The sequence below is a fragment of the Drosophila eugracilis genome, unplaced genomic scaffold (genome assembly GCF_018153835.1).
Source record: "Drosophila eugracilis isolate 14026-0451.02 unplaced genomic scaffold, ASM1815383v1 contig_90, whole genome shotgun sequence".
Taxonomy (NCBI): Eukaryota; Metazoa; Arthropoda; class Insecta; order Diptera; family Drosophilidae; genus Drosophila; species Drosophila eugracilis.
The window spans coordinates 5,831,324-5,855,596 of NW_024573812.1; the positions used below are offsets into that span (position 1 = coordinate 5,831,324).

The window sequence follows — 24,273 nt, forward strand, 5'->3', positions numbered from 1 at the left end:
AGTTATAAAATAACCTTTTATTTATTTGGAAGTTTTTCTTGATATAATAAATTAATACCCCATATTTCCTTGGCACATATGTTATTATTTATATTTTCACTGAGATAAGTTCATTGATAAAAAACCTTCATATCTATGTTCATTATCTGTGAGTAACTATTGATTCAAGATAAGCTGTAAAAGTTACGCCTAAACATAAATTTTGTAACCTCTTTACCATATAGAAATATGTATCAGATATTTATGGAACCATCATATACGATATTAACTCTCTATATACGATAGTTTGAATATATTCTACGATAAGTTATAAGATTCAAATATAAAAACGATTTAAATGTCTTTCAAACTATAGTTAGTTATTATAATATTAGAATCTTAAAATGTTAAAGACTTGCTAATAAAATTTCCCAATTTACATAGCTAAAATTTGTAATTTCGATCTTTAGAGTAAAAACCATAGTTGAGAAAGGGCTAACTGATTAGATCGAGTATTTATCAATTGCTGGGGGGCAACCTTCGCCCCAACTGACAGCTGCCCTGATGAGGGTCACACACTGGCACACGGCTCCTCATCCATCAACCGACTTTGGTTTTTTTTATTTTTCTATAAGTGCTAAGTGAGCAGTAGTTACAAGACCCCTCGCCGCATTACCCGAGATCCCAGTTCCAACCTGTAACAAATATCCAATCTCGATCAAAGCCAACTTGTTAACTGGCCCGAAGGTCACATGTAGCCGTTTCGAAGTGAAAACCTTGGGCTTCATTAGCGGTGCCTTACAAGATTGGGTGAGATTTTGGCCGGGGGGCGCGGTGGAGTTAAATGAGATTGCCAGAAGTTAACGACGAAAGGGAAAGCATTTTCCCCCCGTTAAGTCTCTGGAAAATGGTAATGAAAAGCTGCCACTAGGGTGCAGTGAAGCGTCCCTAATGCCAACGCTCAATCAATTCGGGCAAAACAAAAAAATGAAGAAAATTGTAATGTGCCGGGCCAGAAAGCCAGAAAACATTTTCCAACAAAGTCTCGCCAACGACTCCAGTTACTCCGTCCGGATAAGAGACAATTTGTATGCGCCGGAATGGCAGCGAGGGGAGAGATTGTTCTTAAAAATGAATTTATGCGTTTATTTATGACTTGACTTGGAGGGTACCCCTCCCTCCCTTGCTCCCACTTGCTCTTCGCCATTTTCCTACAAGGAAACTCGCGCTGTGCAAATTGATTTTCCACATGCTGCGCGACTCTGTGCGGAAAAGCCCCTCGCCTACCTCCCAACCATACCCCAACCATCATCCATTTCCATCCCGATACATACCTGCAGTGCCTTGTGATCCCGACATGTCTGCATTTGCTTGCGTTCTTTGGATTTCATAATGCGATTCATGCTGTGGATGCCAAAGGGAAAGCGAAAGAAAAAAAACATATAGAGGACAAATATAGAAATGCATAAATGAAAACGAGTTGCGAAAATCAACGCTTTCAGCAGGGAACTCCGCGTATTGATTACTTATTTAAGAGTGCCTGAAAGGCAAACTGGCTCCATTGTATTCTATGGCTGTATTATGACTACTTTGAAAATAAAAACATATTTTTACTGCTAACAGAATTAATCTTTCTGTATAACTGACTGAGTTAAATTTAAGTTGAGTCAACTTTAGAAAACATAAAGAGAGCTTGAGTTGGATACAATATTATTATCACAATTAGTAATAAATTAAGATTGAGTCATATTAATAAATATAAACATAATGATTGTAAGCTCGTTCATTATTCTTTTGATAAGAGTAAAGCTTCTTTTTGAACAACAAAAATCAGTAATTTAGTAAAGTAAAACTAATAATAATATCATAGGAAAGTAATCACCAATCGAAACTCCCTGCTGAACTTTATACAAAAATAAACATAAACAATCTGCATGGAAATTAGCAGCTAATGTTGGTCATAAAGAAAGAAGGCTTAAATCTCGGCCTAGACCAGAACCAGAACACTTTGCACCATTTCCCAAAAATTCGCGGTAATTACGTATTCGGACCGGCAGAGGGCGCTGCCGAAGGGCCAGGTTGATTGATGGGCTTCGCAAGTAAGCGCTTCCTTTTTCTTTATCCACCGATTCTTGGCAATTTGGAAAATTGCATTCGCTGTGTGTGCCGTTAACTCGGTTCTGTGCGTAATGGCCAAGAAGCCCCCGACAAAGTAGGCGTAACTAGTCACGAGTCTTGGGTATGAGTTATTTACGTACAATTTTGCCAAAAGCCAAGCAAAAGCAGCGCGAAAAAACTACTCCAAAATTGCCGGCTAGACGAGTTAAGTAAATATTTGGCCGTTGCTTTACTTGGTAATAAGTTAAATGGACCATAAACCTAAGTAACGGCAGAGTGCGAGTTCTGGCTAGCCAACCCTCTTTCTTTATTTCTCACACTCGGAAAGGCATTCTAAATGAATGTTTTTATCGCGTTTAACAATTTAACTTATTTGTCACTTACTTCTCAATTTGTTCGCGCAATTCCTTCTCGAACGTTGGCGACCCGCATTGGCTCTGGAAAAAGTGCAATTGACCAGGGCACGAGGGACCACGGGGATAAATGAAAGAAAGAAATGGAAGATGAAACAGAAAACATTAAATAAAATGCGAAAGAAATTAAACACAATGAATTAGTGCACTCGCCGCTGATTAAGAACGACAATTTAATTGTCCATATCACAGTGCCAATCAGCAGCGTTTTACAAGCTAATGGATGGCGGGCGACAAAGGAGCTGGAGGTTGGCTATTTGTAAGGGGGATGGAGAATGTTACCGATACATTAGAACCATCCAGAGAGAGACTAACATGCAACACCATAAATCACCGGAGTCAACAACCCAGACTCTAGCTTTATTTCCTAGACACTTTTACTTCGCCGTCAACTGTAATCGATAAAAAATTACATCACGATTTTTTCATCTGTGTGACGTGACGATAAAACACACATCCAACCAAACAACAACAGTTTGTTATAAATTGTTTGCCTTAGTGCTAACAAAATGAATGACAACCAGCTACAGACACAGAATCAAGTGTAAATGAAACTATTGAAGTGCCAACACAAGTCTGAGATTACGCCACGAATAAATAACCATAGAAAAAGATATAGTAGATCGCGATAAGAGTCGATTCTGTTTGCTTGGGTGAGAGTGTTTCATAGATATAGTACGGGCACCCCTTCGACAAACTTCCTTGTGGCTTGCTTTAGATTCCCAAATGCCTGCCTTTGGCCATTAATCAATTTAATTATGCAAGAGACCTGCTTCAGATTCCCCAAATTCCCGGTAATAAGAACTCAGCGCTCCACTTGGCTAGGAATTTCTGGGGCTGGGCTGCAAGTCTTTTGTTGCTCCCCCTAAAAGTTGCACAGAGAAAAATGGTAATGCTGAATGGTCTTAAGCTTTAACTTAGCTATTTCTAATGTTTATTATGGAATAATCGGTATAACTTCTATGTAATCATGCTTACATACTCTTCTTTTCTCATATTTACCAACTTAAAGTAGATTCCTTCTCATTCCTTTAACCAATATCATTTAGCAATTTCCTACCAAACTCTTTCTCTTAAATTTCATTGTTAGTAAAAGAATGTAATAGCCAAATTCAGCTGCTAATATCAATCTAATATCATTCCAAATTTCCTCGTCGTGTAGTGAAATATGTCTAAAACGCTTTCATCTGCAACAGCAGCCGTTGAAGAAAGGGAGCCATAATAAAATGGAGAGAGGGAGTGGGGCAGGGGTAGTGGTAGCAGAGGGAGCGATAAAACGCAGCAGCACGCGCCAATAAAGAAGTCGCCCAGCAACCAACCAACCCACACCACCCACCACCCCTCTCATTACATCCCCTTGGCCAGCCGTTAAAGAGGCACCCGGAATTACAAATATATGCAATAATTTTTATTAATTCGCCTTCATGCATGAGGCGACCGTGAGGAGACCAATATGAAAATGCCCCCTTTTGCTGGAAATTCGGAGGCAACAACAGCAGGCGACAGCCGTTGGTGGGAGGAGGAGGAGGAGGCACGAGGCGGAAAATGGGGATCCCCAGACTGATTGCCGTCCTCAGGCGCCACTTGTGCCGTCGAATGGCGAGGAATGATGAACGTGTTAATAAAATTAGAGAGCCAAAGCGTTTGGACCACTCTTAGTCAACACTCGCCGCCCCAACCCCCCCTGAAATTTCCCACCCAAGACGCTATTTCGGGCAACTGGTGCGCCTGTCGGCAGCTGTTTGGCTACTGCACCACCACCCAGCCACCCAAAGAAGACCCCCTCTTTGCCACATTTCCCATTCAAGAGGCGACGCGCATAAATATTCATTGTGAATTTCCCTCATAAAAGCGAGGGAGTGGGAGAGGGAGAAACGAAAGCGGTGCCGACAGCGGAGCTTATTGATGAAGTTATAAAATCAGACATGAATTCTTTATTAATTAATCGAAAGCAACCACGACGGCCAAAATGAAACTTTTCGGCTACCAAGGCAGCCAGAAAAGTTCAAAAACAAAACTCCGCTCACAGGTTTCAATTAGCATGCGGCTTGCAACGGCAACATGCCGAGGAGGGTGGCCCAAAAAAAAATGATTTAAGGGGTTCACGAACAAAATACATAACCCCGGACCCAAAACAGAAATTAACAAAACAAATCCCGGCAACATGTTGCACCCGTGTCCTGGGGATACAAAAAACGAGCCAACCAGCCGACCAGGCAACCAGAGAAGGTCTTTCCGAGAGGGTGGCACATCATACGGCCATTTGCACCCGCAAACGCACTTCCGTAAGATGTCCGGGTCACCCTTCAGTCGTAATCCTTAATTTACACAGGGAGAAGTAAAAAGTTATTGGTTTTATGACAAGGATAAGGTAAGGTAGTAGATCTTTGGATTGTTAGCAATATTAATCTGTTTTAACTTTAACATTTGTAAATGAAAATCGAATTAGATTATGGAGGGGCAAGTTCTTTCCTTCTACTACTTATTCCTGTTCGATTTTTGGATCTGATCACCTTTATACAAACATAGTACCCATTTTCTCTCTGTGTAAAAATAACAAGATAACAAATTGCTTAATACCCAGTCTCTGAGTAACCCCCTTATCTGCCATGTCCTATCCCATAAAAATCATCCATTGTCCTGATGGGGGAGTTAATAAAAAAAACAGGGGAAAAATCCACGCGTGTTCTTAACGATCGCTTTTAAATCGAAGTTGGGCTTAACATTAACCCCCGTTTTTAACAAGGGCGAAAAATATGAACATGCTTATTATTAATTAACATGGAGCTGGAGCAGTGGGTGGTCATCTCCATTTTGGAATTTGAAATTTCCCAAATTGATTCTTACCATCTTTGTTCCCTGGTTATTGTTACAAGTTATTCCATTCCAAATGAGATTACTCTGGTGATTCCTTAAGTTGTTTTCTCGCTCTCCGATTGCTGGTACACAAACTTTGGGTAACTTTTGAGACCACAAAACCGTAAAAATAACAACCAAGTTGGAGTCCGAGAAATTCTTGTCTGGCTTAGGGAATGACAGAGAGGAGGATGGTTTGCCCCAAAAGCGGAATAAATTTCGGTAGAAAGCAAACAAGGCAGCTCAAATTAGAGGAAAAGAGATAATTTCCAGGAAAGCAAAAAAGTGGAAAAGGAAAAATTCTTTAAAAAAACACGCGACCGATGGTGAACATTTGTGTTGCTTTCGAATGCCGGCGAAACAATGATAAAAAGGACAAAAAGGAAACTGCGAAAACAACCCTCGTTAAAGTTCCTTTGAGAAGTTCTAAGAGAGAGGGAGCGAGCGAGAGCGCGAGAGAGAGCATTACTGGCGAATTCGCCGCAATTTTATCGAGCGAACAGCTGCTGTTAACCTGCTTACACCCCTTTCCCCATCTCTCCACCCCCTCCGATCAGCTGCAACAGCCGGCAAAACAACACACCCCATCCCACCCCCTGCTCACTCATTCCCTGAGAAACTTGGATGTTTTTTGATGTATTACTTCGAATTCGAATAACTGGAATTGGCCGTTTTTAATTTAATGAACCGCGACTGCGGGAGTGCGGCAGTGGAAACGAGATGGGTAAACAATAAAATAAACATTTCGCAGATGCCATGCCCAAGGAACAACCCTATGGATATACCCTATACATACTATATACTCGAACTGGAACTGGTGGTGATCCCCATTCACTCGGTGAATCTCCCGTCCGCTGCGTCAAATGCAAACACTAAAACGTCACTTGAGCAAGACGAACGGGAGAAGTGAAAAAATATAGCACTTAGAAAAATAAGAGCACTAAACTTGGACTTATATTTGAACTTAAGTTCGCTATAAATCTAAAAATTAGTAGCGAGGTCATCACTGCTTCTATCCCATTTAACCACTCTCTAAATAACTTTGGCTGTCTTTATATCCTAAAAATCGGCTAACCGTTGGTTAAAAGTTTCTCCAATTTCTGTGACATCAATATGACTACCTTTTTGTGTTGGAAATCTATTAACCATTGGTTTAATTAACACCTAAACTAGTAATCTACTATATGGGTTGCCAGGGAGATCTTTATTAAAACTTTCTTAGATTTCTGTAAGATCAAAATTCAACTTCAGTTTCCAGCTTTAACAAAACTTTATGAATACCTTAATGTTTCCTATTTTCTCCCCGTGTAACTGTGCGAGCGGGACGGACAAAGCAATTCCCATTCCCGAAAAAAGTTTCGCGAAAAATTAATTGCATTGCACTTTTTTTTGTCAAGGGGTTCCGAGCAAGACGACCTCCCCCATATGCCACATAGTGGTGGTAGTTCCGAAATTCTCTTCAGGTTTGAGGGGGCGTATATATAGTACATATATGAATCATCAAGTTGGCTTTAGGTTTAGCTTTAAAGCAAAAAAAAAAAAATCGAGAAACTGAATGAGGATCCTGGGGGTGGCATGCGGAAAAGGGTGGCTTTTCTATGCATTAATGGGCACTAGCCATAAGTATGTGCAACAATATTAAACTCCCGAGTGGCTATGACCTACCCTAAAATTTATGGCTATATATTCAGTTATGTACATAACTCTAGTTCCGGACCAGGATCCACGGATGGGTGGTTGCCATCGGTCAAAAAACGGCTACGGCAGCGGCAGCGGCGACGGCGACGGCGGCGATGGTGCCTTTATTTCCGAGTGAGTAAACCATCAAACGCTTGCGACAAAATTATTAGCAATTCAAAAGCACAAGAAGAAGACGCTGAATGATGATCATCATGATGATGACAATGATGATGATTAGAGGGAGGAAGGGACATTCTACTGATGTGGATAATAAAAAGTGCTCATGCTGCGACTTCTTTGCCTTCATCTTGTTCCTGACCCCCCGCCACCCATTTCACTTCACTCCGCGTCAATGGCCCTTGTAAGCGAGCCAAGTGCCACTCAAGAGACATCGTCCGAGACCAGGACCACGCCCCCTTCTTGACAGTTGACAGCGACAGTTTTTCTTTTGCCTTCTTTGCTTTGCCAGTACAGTGGAGCTTCTGTGAGAGCAACCATCACATCTTATGTAGTGGAAGCTTAAAGTTAAAGCTAGTTTAAGGGAAAAGCTTGGGAGTAAAGGTGTTTTTCCTTAAATTTACTTAAATGAAAAGTTAAACCTTAATCTAGCTTGACTGTACTGTACGCTGCCCCTTGCCCCTTCCACACGCTTTCTCCATTTTCTTAAGCTGCATGCAGCTGAGCTTATTAAAGGCGCAGATTTCCAAGGGCAACGGGGGCGAGTAGGAGGTGGCAGAGCGAGGGTGGCTGTGAGATTACTGGAGGGTCTGGACGGACAGCCATGGAATTAAAAAATGAGCACGTGCTATTGGCGAAAGTTGTGCATTGTGTGCAACTCGTCGGATGTTGTCTGTCTGTCCCTCCACTCCCCTCCCCTTTCAGCTGTCGTTAAATCAACTTTTCATTAGCACATGCCAATCCATTCAGATTTGGCTTGTTGATCTGTCGCCTGATTAAAGGCAAACAAATAAACAAAACTTCCGTTTAGTCATCTGCCTTTTGGCATTTGTTTGCCAGCATTTCGTACAACAAACACAAATATTTAAAGGGGACAAAGGATTAAATGTCGTGTTGCCATGTTGCCATGTTGCCTTACTTTATGGACAAGGGCTCAGCTGTTGTAACAAGAAAGAAATTGCTAAAAAATAAGAGGAAAAAAGGAAACTGTCAGCAATTTGAACCGGATGAAGATGGAAGACTTGAAAGGGGAAACCTAGCAACGAAAGTTGGCTGGCCTAAAAACCCTTTAGAAGGACTGCCTTCTTATCAATTAAGAGACCATAATCGTCGAGTTCTTGGCCTGGGAATCAATTACACTAAAGTAGGCCCACACATTCATTCGCCTTACGACCAAATAAGAAACAGATGAGAATGATGATGAAAGTGGGGGTCTGGTTGGAATGGAATTGGTAGCGAGTATACTGATGATTATGGGGATAGCATGCCGAATCGGAAGATGGATATTCATTGAATCGTGCCATTTATTGCATGCCACATGGCCAACAAGCTGTCTAAGACCGCCTTTAACCCACTACCCACCCGCCTTCGTTCCGCACTCACTTTTAGCCTGGGGAGCCGAAAAAAAAAGAAGAAGAATTCTGCAACATTCACACTTTTGGTGGCCCGACTTGTCAATGGATTGCCAACTCCCTCTCTTTCCTACACTAAAGAAAAAAGAATAGAGAGTACTTTTTGTGGTCAAAGAAGAGAAAGAATGCTCGAATATGCTGGCTGCTGTTTCAAACTGTAAATAAAAATCATTCCCATTCTTCTTTCTTCTCTTCTTCTCCACTTTTTCTCTCACTGCACTCTCTTCCCATTTCCTCTGAGCCACTGATATGCCAATAACAATAAAGTACACACACACACTCACACACACACCCATACACAAGGGGAGACTTTGACTAAGTGAAAACGAAGGACAGTGCCAAAAGCAGAAGTAAAAGCAAAAGCAAAAACCAAAGCAAATGCCAAAGCAAAGGCAAAGCAAAAGCAGCCGAGGGAGCAGCGAGCATAGTTAATCGTTATTTACAGACAGATAAAGTGCAGAAATATTGCCAAAGGAGCTGGAAGTTGGGACAGCGGCAACGGTAGCTCATGTATCCACTCCGCCCACTTCCTCACACCACGGCCAACAAACTCCTTGTGGTGCAAAAGAAAAGTAAAATAAAGGAACAACATCCGCATATGCCCATGCACTGGGAGAAATATGGGGTTAGAAATAATCAAAGAAGTTTTCTTTAATTAAAGTTTCAAATCTTAACTTTTAAATGGGTTTCCTCACTAACTACATCCTCTCCTTATTAAAAACCTTCTCAAGCCTAACTACTTTCAAACTACTCTTTTCTCCCAGTGCAATAATCGGATTCCCATGCACGGACCATGCTTGCAGCCTGGCAAGATGATAAGGCAGAGAATGGGAGTTCGGGGGCAACTGCCACTGCCACACTCGTAAATTTGGCTGGCTTGGAAGCTGGGCCGCCTGCCAAAAGCATAGAAAATCAGGCAATGGCCAGAACGAGCCAAAAACACAGTAGACCAAAGCAGGGCAGAGCAGAAAGCACTTTTCCACTTTTCCTCTCAACGCGTTTTGTCTCCGCCGCTTCCTGTGAAAATCAGGAACAGCAGGCGGCGGTTGGCCATTTGGCTGCGGAAATCATTGGCCAAAAAGAAAGAAGAAAAAAAGTAAAGAATGGGTGTGGGCGTGGAATGGATGGCAACGAAAGCCACTGAGGCGGCCACACGCTGCTCCTTTTCACACCATAAACTCCGAGCAGTTAACTCGTTTTCGGGGCTCTACTTCTTTTTTGTTATCAAATTCAATTACCTAAAGCCGGAAATGCGTATGCCAAGCCGAGCTCCTTCCGCCGGAAAGTTCCGGCCATTAAACTTTCTTTTCGGCCGACAAGGGGCAGCCTCATCCTCATCCTCATCCTCCGTCCATTCCGATGACAGTTTAGATTGTGATTTGCCATTGAGAGGACTTTGATCGAGTGCGTCGAAGGTAATAAACAGTCGGAATTTCCTATTCTTAGTTTTCTCTAAGACGCAATTTTCAGGCGAGTTTATGTTGGCCAATTTGCATGGAAGTTTTCTTAACTGGGACTGCCCTTCCCTTTATTATTTGTTAGATTTTCCTTAGAACTTTCTAATTCTACTAGAATTAACGTTTGATTAAGAACAAAGCCATTTCAGTTTTAGTGAATTCCTTTTTTAATAAGAAATCTACACCTAACCCTCGACGAGTGCGTAGGTCATAAGGGCCACGATACCAGCATGTCCCAGGTTGCCTATTGAGGCGCCAAGGCCCTGCTTGAAACTATCCACTAGAGCAGCACCATATCTGGCCATCAAGGCAGTAGCAGCCACTCCTCCGTAGATAGGAATTCCATCATTGACTGCCAGATAAGCGGTGGAACCAACGTTGCCCAGCAGAGCAAGATCCTTGAGCGTCTCGGTGGAACTGTCCCAGTCATCGCCGATCTTGCAAATCATATCATAGAACAGTGGTATCAACGACAGGCCATGCACCAGCGCCACATCCGATTTATCGGATAATAAGTAGAACTCGACATTAGCCAATGGTAAAAGGATTACCTCCAGTATGCTGGATGAGATCATAAAATCGCGTCCACACTCCTCAGGCTCCTCGATATAGGAGCGCACCAGTCCCAGCAGTCCATGGACCAGGCTAAATGATGCCGCCGTATAGGCGTAAGGATGCTCCGCCGGAGTCAATGAGTACATGGCATACATGCTGGATGCAATCAGCAGCAGATTGGTCAGAGCCCTAAGCATTTTGTTTTGGCTTTCTTTCGACTTTATCGACTTATATATCACGATTTGGAAGATTAGTTATTTTGTCCAAATATTAAAACCTAAAAATTTAGAACGTTGCTTGACGAAAAACTAAGTCCTACTAAGGAAATCTCAATGTGGTCTTGACCAAATAGTCGAAGGCAACTTTGTACGAGAGACATGATTTAAAGTTTTTTAAAGAATGAAAAACTGAAGTTTATTCCCCATTTCCCACCATTAAAGTGGAGTTTTTCCTATAGTCCTATCTTTCTACCCCCCTCCTGTTGGTTAATTTGATGTTGGTACCATATATGCATGTAATTTAAGCTTGTAACTTTTAATTGCCCGTCCAGGCAGGCGACCTTGTTGGCCCGCCCCACAGACCGCATAAACCGCACTGAGCGCAAACGACTGAACACGATTAATGACCTCCATGTCCATGTCCATCTAGACCCATTGGAACACAGCCCCCACCCCGGAAGACCCCTGCTCCGTAACAAAATCTCTCTCACACGCTGACCGCACAGGAAATTAAAATGCTTTGGGACCGGGAACGGGGTCCGAAAAACCCAAACTCCGGCGACATCAAATTCAAAGTTCATTTCGAGAGCAATGTCCGGGACACTGGGTAATAACATCTCAACTTTGCAAGGAGGCAGGGGTATATGAACTTCTAGATGAGGCTATGTACACAGGATGAATGGATAGATACATTTCCGTAGGAGTAGTACTCACTTTCTGGAACTGCTCCTGCAAACGCAGCAGAGCGCCTTCAACTTCAATCATCCGCTTCTCCAACAACACATCCTGCAAGAACAACAAAACAGAAAAAACCAAAAACTGAGGAAGCAGCACAAGAAGGCTAAAATCTAGAATGGCTAAAATTGCTAAAAATGTCTAAAATCCCGATAAATGAAAATTTAAAGCTAGCCGAAAAATGTGCATGGGTGTGTCTTTTGTTCTTGAATTTTCCGTGTATGCTATATAGTACATATATATGGCCAGTGAACCAATGGAGTTTTCTAATGTGGGTGTGGGGGTGTTTTTTTTTGTAGTTTTAAAGCGTTTTCAGTGCTGCCCAAAAGCATTTAATACTAGGCTTTAATGATAGTTATATATAGTTAAAGGAAAGATACAAGATTTAAGTTATAAAATGCTTAAGTTTATGCAGGGAATCCTTAGACTTATGTTTCTTAAAGCTGTTTTCTCAAAGCCACTACTTTCTTAGGGTCACATCTTATCATCAATATGTTTATGCTTAAAGGTTGTTATTTTTAAGATTCAATTTTCTTCATTATTTCAGGTCAAAATCACAACTTGACCTTCATTAACTTTTTAACTTAACAACTTAGCCACCACTAATTACAAACTATAAAGTTAACATACAACCGAGAAGTCTATAATACATCACCTCCTATTACTAAGTGCCATAAACTTTTCCCTGCTATAATTTCCAATGACAACACTCCCAGCAGAAAAGCGAGAAAAACAATTATAACAGCTTGTTGGTGGGGGTAGAAAAAAGGAAAAGCAATTGAAATTAATTTACGATCTTGTCACAGCAACGAAAACAGAAAACAGATTCGAGGTGTAAAAAGCAAATCATTGAACTCTTTTGGGCACAATCCCGATTTTCCGAGTGAATGCAACATTGCCACATTCAAACCAAACCAAAAACCAAACTGAAAAAAAATGAAATGAAAAACACAATAAGTATCAACTTAATCCGCACGCGATGAGGAGAAGGTCTCGGGCAGTTTGAAAAGTTGGGCCAAAAAGGGGGTTTAAATGGGGGGAGAGAGGGGATTGCTGTTGCAGGTAGGCAAGTTGCAGGTGTGCATGGCCAATAATTCACCGAGAGAGCAAGGCTGACATGCCACAGAAGAACCGTGGCACATGAAGTCGAGTTTTCAACTTGAAATCGAACAGAAAAAGCCACCTAAGAGATCAGCTACTTAGTGGTGGACTATATACTACATATATATACTATATACTCATGACAGGGAGTCATCAGGAGGCGGAGGCGTGGGCAGGAAATGGAAATGGCAATTTCCAAGTTTTCCCCTGCCTAAAAATGGCCAACAAATGTTATTTGGCTACAACAGACAACATGAAAAAAGACAAAAAAAAAAAAAAAACTAAAACTAATGTGACGCCGCCGCTCGTAAAACACCAGTTTGCTTTTTTCGTTTTTTTCCTGTAGCTGCTTTCTGTTTTGTTAAACACTTAATATTAGTTGTGGAAGTTGTAAAAATAATTTTTATTGCTTAAGGAAAATGGGTTGTGTTGTCTTTTGAAGCTTGGAGTTGTTTTTTTTTTCAGCTCGTTTTTTTTCTTATTTTTTTTTTTTTGAGTTTTTGCGCAATAGATAAATTGATTTTTGTTGTTCTGCCGTAACGAGAGAGAATTTATAAAGATTACGATCCGAGCGTGATTATGAATGGCCAAAAGAGTTGGCCAACTAAGCGAGAATGAATGCCATGATTTGTGGCAGGAAATTAGCCAGTCTCGAGGTGGAGCAGTGACTTATACAGAGAGAAAAGTGGGTTTAAGTGAAGATGGTTTGCTTTTTGATAGTTGATGGTTGATTCCTAGTGATTATTGGCATCGAAATTTAGAGAGTATAATTTTAATAGTATTTCCCAAGTTTGAAATATGTTATATAGCTTATTTTAAGCCATTAATAAGAAGCCCTAACAGATTCATAGAAATTTAAGTTAACCTACATACTTCCTTCATTAAGCAAAACTTCACCTTTTTTCCCCTCGATTTCTACAACTTCTGAGTTGGAGACTTTTTTCCTGTGTAAACAAATATAGCCTCAGTAGGTATACTCGAACACATATCCATATGCTAATGCAGGCAATGAAATGGAGACGGCGACAACAATGCCAGCCCATAGACTTCTATTCCAGCTGGCAGAGAGACTGTGCGCATGTGCAGCAGTGTCAGAGAATCGGAGACTCTTAGTAGAATCAGAGCCAGAGCCCAGAAGCTGCAGAGTCCAGAGGAGCAGAGGGATCCGTCTGGGCAAACACAGCAAATAAATAGCTGGCAGTTCGTTGAACTCTCCTCAATCACTCGTCGCCAGTGCGAAACTGCACAGTTGCAACAGCAACAGCAGCGCAACAGCAGCAGCAACATCAAAAGCACGGCAGCCAACTTATGGGGAGAGAACGTGACTGGGTTCTGATGACAGCCATGGATGCAGTGCATCAGCTCCATTGTGTGTGCACAAATAATCGAGATGCCATTTGGCAAATTTGCCGCGAGTGGGTGGGTGTCTATGCCTGGCCAGCTGGAACTATTGCGGCTGTGCCTTTTGCCTTAAATCTTTGGTAATCGAAACACGCAGCCTCTGGAGCGGATTCGTGGGTTCAATTAGCTTTAGCCGTGACTTCTGCCTAGCCAGTTGGATTCTGGGAAGCATTACCGCGTCAACTGCCATTTACATGGAGCAGTTACCACGTTCCTCCAGCTGGCCCGGCTCATTTGCAGTTGCTTATGGACCATCCAGGCACATCCATAGCCAGTAACTACCATAAATCAACTACAGAGGCCGCGCATGCGCCATACTTAGTGCTATTAAAACGTCACGGAAGTCGAAACGTGAGCAGCACCGAGAATGCTCCTCCATTGGAGGGAACATATGGGAGCACACCATCTAGCATCCAAGCGAACCATGGGAAAGGCTAAGCAAAGCCAGGGTAATTGTCAACATTTATACGCGATCAATTAGGCCGAGAAATTTGGAAAGAAATTGTAGGGAAATTGGTGGATAATGATTGCTGGATAAATGCAGTCAGTCAGGCAGAAGGGGTAGATGGTTAACGTGACCCGGGGGATTCCGGAGATTCGCATGTCAAGAGGTCATTTAGCCAGCAACCCAAACGAAAAGTCCTTCATCAATCTCGGGAACGCCGCTGTGTGATGTGTCTCAAATGGCACGTTAACGAGTTCAAGTGGCTCAAACTTAAACTGAAAAGCCGAAGGTTCAAAGGTGTTTGCCTCGCCGAGAGTCTCGTTTGCATGCCGCACACTTTGGGAAAATTCTCCACACGCCACACAATGGAAAGCGCGAGCTGCTCTTTTATTGCTTTCCCCTGCTGATTTTCCATTTTTTTTTTCTGTATTTTTTGATGTAGAAAATTGGGTTAACCATTCACAAAATACCAGAGCCGAAGGTTAGTCGATGGCGAAGGTAGTAATATAGCTATATACGGGGGCTATGATTTGATTGTCTGTAATTGGATGGGTCTAAGCGCTACGTGCTCTTTCTCAAGTCAAAAACCAAAAGCTGGGAGTTACAATGCCAAATACCAAGAGCTTGGGGTTAATTATGGTATCCCAAAAAGAAAAGAGAAAAGAAAAGAGATCTCACCTTATCACAGCCGCCGGAGCCGGAGATGGAGCCTCCTCCACCATGCCGCTCTAGGGAGAGAGTTCCTGCCTCTGATTCCACGGGTGTCCTTGGCTGATGCACCAACTGTATCCTGCCCTGGGAGATCTGTATATAGTTCGGTGGCGGCGGCATAATGTCCAGCACATCCTCCTTGTCATCCTCATCGCAATCTTTTTCATTTTGCCTGAAAGTTTAAGAAGTTAAAATCTCGATTAGTTTCTGTTTAGTTTTGGTTCTTAACTTATAGTCTTAGGACTACCAAAAAGCCAGTAATTATTAATTCCAAAGTGGTTACCATATCGCCTTGGCATAGCTGGCATTTTCCTTAGATTGCCCCATAAAGAAGTGTCAAAATATTTGCCGTTTTCCACATTGCTTATCGGCAAAGTCCGAAAGAAAAAATTGTTGCACAATGCTAAAATGTATACCACAGCAAGTATAGTAAATATAGGCTAAGCGAAACTTTATAGTGACAGCTCATAAAGTGATCTTAACTGATAGTTGCTCTTAGTAAATGCACAGAGAGAAATTTATGTTTGCTTAAAGGAAAGTCAATCAGCTTTGTTTTACAGTAAATATTGTTAAACTTGTATTACAAAATGTTATTAAATAATTCTCTATAGTTAAGTTGTAAACAAATGGGTAACTAATCATAGAATAAACTATAATATATATAATTTGATTTTATGTTTTCAAACTTAGTAGCTGTTATATCCTGTTTTTGGTTAAGTTAAGTTAGTTCACTGGCTGATAAAATATAACATTTCCTAGTAAATTAACCATCAGAAAACCTGCAAAATATAAGTTACTTAACCCATGTTCACTGTACACTTCCAATTGATGGGGGTTACCACCTTGGGGCCATTTCTGACACGACCCAAATAGACTGCGACAGAGATATCAATTGTGTTGGAAACTCAGAGTGTGCAAAGTGCATGGGATCACCTGCTGCTAGCCTTAAGGCTACTAAGATATTTGTAACCATATATATATATATATATAGAGTAGTATCCTCTATATCCCAGTGCTAACAACGAAAAGTCGCTCGTTATTTCCAATTGAATTTGCAGCTAAGTGCAAATAATTCGATAAAATTGCCACTCGGAGGCATTCGAGTGGGCAAGCACACACAGGCCAAAAAACAAAAAAAATAAGCAAACCAAAATCACCATGAGGCCAAAATGCTTTTGGCTTGCCAGCTTGTCTACGTTCACATCTAAGCCAGCTTCTGGCCCTCCTCTTAGCCCCCACCCCTTTTAGCTCTTAGCCCGGTCCAGCTGCAATCCAGTTTTACACACTCTAACTATCGAGTTGCAGTTGAATAAATGGCCAAGACAAAAAACCAAAAAAAGAGCCACAAACAATCTTACAAGCTAATCGCACAAAATGTTTCGTTTCGTGTTTGACGTTGACATCGGACAAGTGGGCAGTGGCCACTACAGATAGATATATATATATATATATATATCCCAGATCCAGCATATCGGTGTCCATATCGCTTTTCCAGTATTCCGCTGCCCACGTGCCTCATAGAATTTCCATTCGTCTTTGATTTATAGGCATCGAATAAAGCAATCAAAATCAATTTAACTGTTATCAAGCTGGCCATTGGCAGTCGGTAATTAAGTGAGACGCCAAGTATCTCATTGCCTCGCGTGCAAGTGCGTCACCCATCCATCGAGAAATCATCCTGCATCTGCGTTAGATGCAAACCTAATTAGCGAGAGACCGTCGGGGGGGCAAGTCAAAAGGCCAGCTAATGACATTACAGGGCTTTAATTAACGTTGCCCCGCGTATTGCCGCCACCCGATGTGGCACTCTTCCACGATTCCATCCATCCCATCAACCAATCAATTGACAGTGAAATAGTGCCGCAGGCGGCAAGGTGCAGAGTGCAAACGTTGCACTTTAGGCGGACCAATTTAGCACTGACTCATCCAACTTATGTGTGCATAAAATGAAGTGAGAGAAAAACTTAGCAGCAAAGATAAATTATAGATTTTCCAAGCTATAAAACTAATTTTGTGTTAAAATAAGATACATTATTGTAAATTAAAAGCTTATAAGTGGTTATACCCAAACTTATATATAAAGTTTTTAAACATATATATTCTGAATTTGAATATTCTCCCAGTTTCTTCCAGTGCACGAATACGGGAGCCATAAGTTACGCACAAGTTTTGCTTGAATTTGCATTTCTATCGAGGCGCTTTCCAGTCGAATGTGTTTCTGATAGCTCCGAAGGGGGGAATTATTCCAGTATATATATACTATAGCTATAGCTTTGTCGATTTCCTATCCATCGGTCATTCGGTTAAGCCCCCAAACCCTCAACTCCCCTCTGGTTGTTCTTCTCGCTTTTTGTGCCTTTGTGGCACATTCGTTTACTGATTATGCGTTTTATGCGACGACCATAAATTTCCGCTGTCGCTGCTCTCGTCTGCTTCCTTTTCTCCCTATATATATAGTATATACATATATCTGTATAGTAGCTACCCAAAGCCAGACTCATCCGGAGTGTCCAGCGCTTATCACTCGGCCATTGCAGTTGGCATAAAAATAAATATTGCACAAAATGCGTATAAAAAGTGTATAAAATGAGGCACAAGTTGGGGGCAAGTCCGCTTTTATACGACCTACAAATAAGCCGCATAAGGCGCTTACTTCTCATTCCGATTTATTTTGTTCTCGTGCCTCGTCTTTTGAGAGCGATTTGAGGGGCATAATTATGCGAACAGAGTGTAATTGAGGGCTGCTCACGCCGATAAGCCAATGGGCATAATGTGGTGTGGTCTCGGAATGTCCGAGATAAGAACGCGGAATGGAGCTCAAGCGGATTCCTTGCTGATGAGTGGCCCACTGATGGGTTACTCTTTTTGGTTAATATCATTCCAAGTACTTAATCACAAAGGAAATAAAAGGGGATTTAGTGGGTTTTATAAGAAAATTATAAGGTTTTTGGCATTGAATTTGATTAGTTTTGAAAGAAATCAAAATGCACACAAACTAATCTTGCTTTTAGCATTAAATTAGATTAATATTAAAAGCAATCTTTATATTTCGTATATACACCATCCATCTTTTATTTTAAAACTCATAGAAAAACAAGTTTAAACTATTTTTAAAAACCAATCACCATAATCTAAAAGTGTTTAAAATTCATTATTTTTAGCCACGTTTAGTATTCGAGTCATGGAACTATTTGGTTGATCATTTAGCTCTGCCTACTGACGTCTGCTAAACGCTCAATTTGCATTAAACACACCGAATTATTAAACAGCAACTGCAAAGTGCATGTGGGAATATTTGCACACATGCTGTTATGAATTTTCCACCGGCTTTTCCTCTGTGTGCTGACAATGAGGTCGCCAGAGCAAATAATTTACAGTACTCTGCAGTAATTGCCATAATTTTCGACTGCCATTCGAACATGGCTCCCCTCTCTACCCTCTCTCTCTCTATCTCTCTCTCTGTTGGAACACTCTCCGCCGCCCCCATTCCTGTCATGAATATTGAAAATCGAAGTTAAAGATGAACCGCCCAACTGCCCAACTGTCCAGCTGTCCGAATGTCCAACTGCCAGAGCTCTACGCTTGTGGGTGCCCAACTGACATGGGCGTGGGTTGGTTGGTAAAAACTAAAAGAAACCATAACTGAAACAGAGTCAGATTTAGATTCAGATTCAGAAACACACACTGGCCACACGCAGATGAAGTTGCAGCCTCCTCCACTTTGGGTCTTACTAGCAGTGAAGCTTCTATAAGGGGAAAATGGAAGTTTATAACTAGAAGATTGTTAATCAGAAACATTTCTTGAGTTTGGAAAAAGTCATAGGTTTAAGGCTTAAACTCATAAGCAAGTATTAAACAAAAAGAGTTCAGATTAAGTATATTTTTCCTCTTATTAAAGTCTTTTAAAATTATTTTTGATAATATTCTTTCATTTTAAAGACAATTTTGTAGTATGGAAGTTTCTCTATCTGAATTTTTGAACGCTTTTGGTAAAGTTTGGAGTTTAGTTTCCAAACATTAAGCAAAACAGAACACTTTTGATAATAATTTCTTCCACAACATTTTTCAAAAATAGGTCTACATTTCTTATATGCTAAAAGTACTGAAGTTTTCCAAAATGAAATTTTAGAAAGAGAAACCACTTATGATTTTCCAATAATGGAATGTTGTATATACGACTCAAAAGCTTTCAAGCATTAAGGTATAAAAACTTTTCAAAACTTAAGATTTCAAAGAGCCTTCCCACTCCTTACTTTATAGCTCAGTAATCTAGTCTCTAGCAACGATCTCAAGTTCTAGCATCGTGCAACTTTGCAACTTTAGAGAGTCCACTACTGTTTGTTCTGGCGCTGTGAAGTTTTCGGTTTGTTGAATTGCATAATTTATGGGCCTCAAGATCGATTTTAATCGTTGCTGTTGTATCTCACGGCCTTATATGGCAAGTACATACACATATATACAGTTGCTAGAACAGAACAATTGTGCCTGGGGGGCGTGTCTGTTCTGTATAGCTTCACCGTTACATACAGCCACTTATGCATACATATGTTCTTGTGTTAATTTATTCATGAAATAGCTGGCGTTCGCTCGCTAAAGCTAAGCTTCCGTTATAAATCCGCGCTTAGTGCACTTTATGCTTCGCTGCACATTGCATACAGAGCTCTCACTCCCACACTCTCTCTCTCCCTCACACTTGCACTTTGTTTACTCGCCAAAGGGCCCTCGTCTTCGCCTCGCATGTAACCCATTTCGCAGAGTTCAAAAACAAATCCAAATCCAACAGCGCAGCCCAAATAGGCGTGTCTGGCTGTCCCTCTTTTCTGGCTGTAGGTTTACTCTAGAATGAGGTCTTAATTCAGGGGTGTCATCTGTAGATATTTTCACGTCAGAAAGTGGTTTAAAAGGTGGTTACTTAAGCGGAAGAAGATCTTAGTTGAGAGATACAAAAAGATATTAAACTAAAGGCAGAGAAAGTAGTATGACTTTGTGCTTTAATTGAGAGATAAAAACTCTTATAATTCTATCTAATATTTGGCCACAGAAGTTCTAGCTATAATAGTTTAGCTTTTTAAGCTTTAAAATCTCTAAAAGTCCATACCCCCGCCATCACTATCCCTCTTCCCATTCCCAAAGCCCATTGTGAATGTGTATTTTGTCAGTTTGAAAAAGTATGGCACAAAGTGTTAGGCAAAGTCAAACAAGAGGCCAAAAGTGGATGCATCTGCATCTGTGCATCTCATCTGTGTGCAGTGGGCTTTAGGCCCAGCTAAGTAGTTATGCCATTGTTTCCCAGACTCTGCTCCAAAAATGCGTGGGCGTGATGAGAAATGCGAGTAGTTGGCCCTTCTCATTTCAACACCCTCTTTCATGTGATGTTATCGATACGTTGATGACCCACATCTGGAGGTAGATCCCCCTACTCCCTCCTCTCTGATTGACTCTCTTTCTGATCCCCAACTGATACTCAGCCCACATACTGGAAATTTGCATAATTTGACGACAAGTCGAGTTGGAGATTTATTATACACGCTTCATATGAGCCAAGCCGAATATGGCTAAGAGGCGAGCTGTCTGGCTGGCGATAAGCATCATATAATTGTGCCGAACAGGAAATTACGACGACATAATTGAGTGCCATGTTTGCCGGATCGAAATGAGATCGCAATGAAGTCAAGTTAAGTCCCTAATCCGTAAGTACTACCTACCTACTACTACTACCTCTTCGCAAAGAGGCGCCAAAAAGCCACAATATATATATACTTACACCCATCTGCTGCTCTTTTTGTAAATATTTATGCAAATATAAACAAGGGCCAGGCCGAATGTCTGCCATGTAAATAATACTGCCAAATGCAATAGATTTAAGCTAAAGCCATTCTGAGGACGGCGTGTGTCACGTTTCTTTCGGAGGGAGCAGGGAGCAAGGAGCAGCCAACACGAAACGGAAGTCAAGTGGACACTTACTGCTTACCTGGACAAACACCTGGGTCCTCTGTCCGGTGATTGACAGGCGCGAGCCGATGGTGGCCATTGCATTTGCATTTCTCTTAAGGCACTTGGAGAATATGGGAGTTTTTCGGGGATTTGAGTTTACAACTTAACTAAGCATTGAGGCCTATAAAGTACTCCTTTTTATCCCTTTAATACTCATTCCTAGTTGAATGTTGGATTATAATAAACCCACTTAAAATATGGTTAACTCATTATTTGAAATGATTTATATTAGCTTAATCTTAATAAATACTTTATAAATACAAGTTTTTCCTACTCTTAACTAAGCAGTTTAAGCTTCCCAAGCTATTAATCATATTGCCTTAATACGTAACACTTTTACTGCCTTTTAGAAACTAGTTAAAAACCATCTATTAAACGTTAATTAAACCTCTTAATTACTTATTATCATAAAAAAACGTTTAATTTGCATATTTTACCTAGTTATTTGGTTTACAAATTACAAATCTAAACAGCAAAGCCTTTAAGCTTAATTTAATCATTTAAGTAAATCCCCAATTTGATTGCCAATTCACTTTTAATCACCATAATTTAGAGCTATTACTTTTACACTTCATTCTTTTAAGTAAATCTTTACTTTACTTTCACAATTGATAACCCCTTTCCCTAGGCTCCCGCTTAATTAAGAAACTTGTCAATATTTTTCCCTCAGTGCCACGTCTGGGGTGCCTCCTAAAAGGAAGCCGTCAAGGTGCAGCCGTCGGTTTAGAAAGTTATTTGCATGCCACGCTTTAACCGAAGCCGCTCCTCAACTCTCGGCTGTTTTGCATGCAGATTTTTGATTGGCACTTGGCCTAGCGGAAGCGATCGGTATCGTTCTCGCTCTCACTCTCGCTCTCCCTTTCACTCTCCCTGCTCAAGGACAATGGCATGTTAATTGCCAAATAAGAAGTAGACCCCAACTGATATTGCCGAATTGTTTGGCTCGCGGCGCTATTCCACGTATACCTAATGACCCATAAACACTGGCTCAATAGGCCATATCCGCTGTTTCGTTGGCCAGATAACGCACCTTTTGCCTTTGGGCCACCTGTCGCCTCCAAGCGCGTCCCCTTTTTTGGCCAAAAACGAGCACATCTATAACGAATGCCAGGCCATAAACACACACATATACACACATAGCCAGCATATATAAATTCTATTTATCAACAAACATTTTCGTTGGCCAACAACAACAATAGCACCTAGTTGGTTGTAAAATCCCAGGTCGGGTTGGGTTGGGGGTTCATTTGGGGCAGCCTCACCCCAAAAACAACAACCAACGACCAAACCCAAAAAACTGACTTGCGTTTAAAGCGAACGTTAAGGGCGAACTTTTAATTAGAAAGCAAGTACGGTCAGCTGGAAAATGGCTGGGGAGCAGTGGCAAATACGGAAACTATGCACGGGAATATTTCATTAGATGTATACACATGTAGACATCAGTGCAGAGAGAGAAATGGGGGGATAGAAGAGCGAAATTTATACCTAAATATACTTTTTTATAAGAAATTTTTAACCAAGTTAAGTCTTAGTTTTCAGTATTTATCATTTTATATCTTTCCTTAGTTTTCCCTATATGATTAAGTACTAGTTTTTTCTCACTGCCTGCGTGCTTACTTCCTAGCATTGACTTTTCCAAGCCAGTGAACTCTGCATGTTAAGGCCCAATAACGGAATTGAACGCACAATAGTTGGCAATCAAGCGGATTGAGATGGGGTAGGTTAGGGTCATTCCACGCATTCGAGGAATGGTTTCAGGCGGTTCCAGTTCCTACACCCTCTATACCAGCCCCCCTCTACTTCCCAGATGATAAATCGCTGGCTGACATCTCCATTGCATCTGCATGTGTCAGCCGCTCATTAAAAAGGTATTCATCATTATCCCGCCCGACGCCAGAGTTGTCGCACCCAAAAAGAAAATGCCGCCAAGACTGGAGATCTGTCGCTATATCTTCCTCGGCGGCATGTTTGCTGTCAAAATGCATTCCGAAGAGGGGAATATCTCTCTCTCAGATATTTTTATTAATTTCACTGGGGTAAAGGTACAACGCCTTTAAGCCTCCCCTCTCGAAAATGATCGATGCTAAGGAAGAGTATTTCTTGGGGATTTTTGCAATATGAAGTTATTTTTCACCTAACTAATTGCAATTATTAATCTTTTTACTAATTCAAGGCCAAACCCAAGTAATGTTTTGGTTTAATTTAGCTATAGTTTGGCAAAAGGTTAAACTAATACCTCAAAGTCAGTTTGGCGAACTGAACTTTAAGCTGAGCTATTAGGTTTTGATTTATAGCAAAATATAGATGCCAAGGTGGCGGATTAATAGTATAAAATCAAACAAGCTTATGATGCAAAACGTGTTGTTATGTAAATTAGAGGTAGTATATTGATTATCGTTTGGGTTTATAGTATAGTATAGTATAGTATAATCTCTAAAAGCAAAGTAATTGTTAAATATAAACGTGATGACAATCGTTTTGAAGGGGAAGTGGTAGCAAGCTGAATTTTTATGGATTTTAAATGATTAATAAATATGTTAATAGGAATAATATAAAAGCTTAACTTCAAATCGGTAAGGTAAGAATACAGAGATGAAAGTATCCTAAAAATTCTTAATAAGGTATCTTATAATTTTATATTCTTGTTTGAAAATTGATTTATATATCTTTAAATACCTTCTTGATACCATAAAAACCATCAAGTATAATCAAGAATGAATCTGACTTCATAGTTAGTATTCCACAAATCTCTTCCTGCCCAAAAGCTCTATAAATTTTCATATTTTTTAGGGGTAAGAGTATCCAAATTTCATTGTGAACTCTAACAAATGTCAACCATATCCCACTGCAATTGTAATTTTCTTTTGCTTTCTTCTCGCATTTCATTTTTGTTATTGTGAAATTGTTCAATCATTTTTCTTCTCTTTAGCCAGTCTGTGGCCCCTTTTCAAGATGTCGATGAGGATGATGTGAGATGCGTTATGCGATATGTGGACCACTTTGGCTTATGATGGAATTGAC

General features: G+C 40.8%; 2 protein-coding genes across 6 annotated transcripts in view; both read right to left on the minus strand.

Annotated features, from left to right (window-relative positions):
- The window catches only part of LOC108112541, a 42,298-nt gene that overhangs the window by 2,736 nt on the left and 15,289 nt on the right, over nucleotides 1-24,273 (minus strand). The window contains exons 3-6 of one of the 5 annotated variants that reach the window (XM_017222473.1): nucleotides 15,226-15,430; nucleotides 11,580-11,651; nucleotides 2,482-2,534; nucleotides 1,314-1,383 (exon numbers count right to left, since the gene is read on the minus strand). In XM_017222473.1, the coding sequence (XP_017077962.1) occupies nucleotides 1,314-1,383; nucleotides 2,482-2,534; nucleotides 11,580-11,651; nucleotides 15,226-15,430 (400 nt within the window). Of the gene's footprint in view, nucleotides 1-1,313; nucleotides 1,384-2,481; nucleotides 2,535-5,357; nucleotides 5,772-11,579; nucleotides 11,652-15,225; nucleotides 15,431-24,273 lie in introns of those variants that run through there. The other 4 variants (XM_017222474.1, XM_017222477.1, XM_017222475.1 and 1 more) reach the window with 4 other exon arrangements.
- On the minus strand, nucleotides 10,242-11,263 carry LOC108112547. Its single transcript, XM_017222483.2, has one exon. It carries the CDS (start codon nucleotides 10,842-10,844, stop codon nucleotides 10,278-10,280), a length of 567 nt encoding a protein of 188 aa, XP_017077972.1. The 5' UTR covers nucleotides 10,845-11,263; the 3' UTR covers nucleotides 10,242-10,277.

Coding starts and splice junctions, on each gene's coding strand:
- LOC108112547 (XM_017222483.2), bottom strand. CDS start 10,844: ATGCTTAGGGCTCTGACCAATCTGCTGCTGATTGCATCCAGCATGTAT.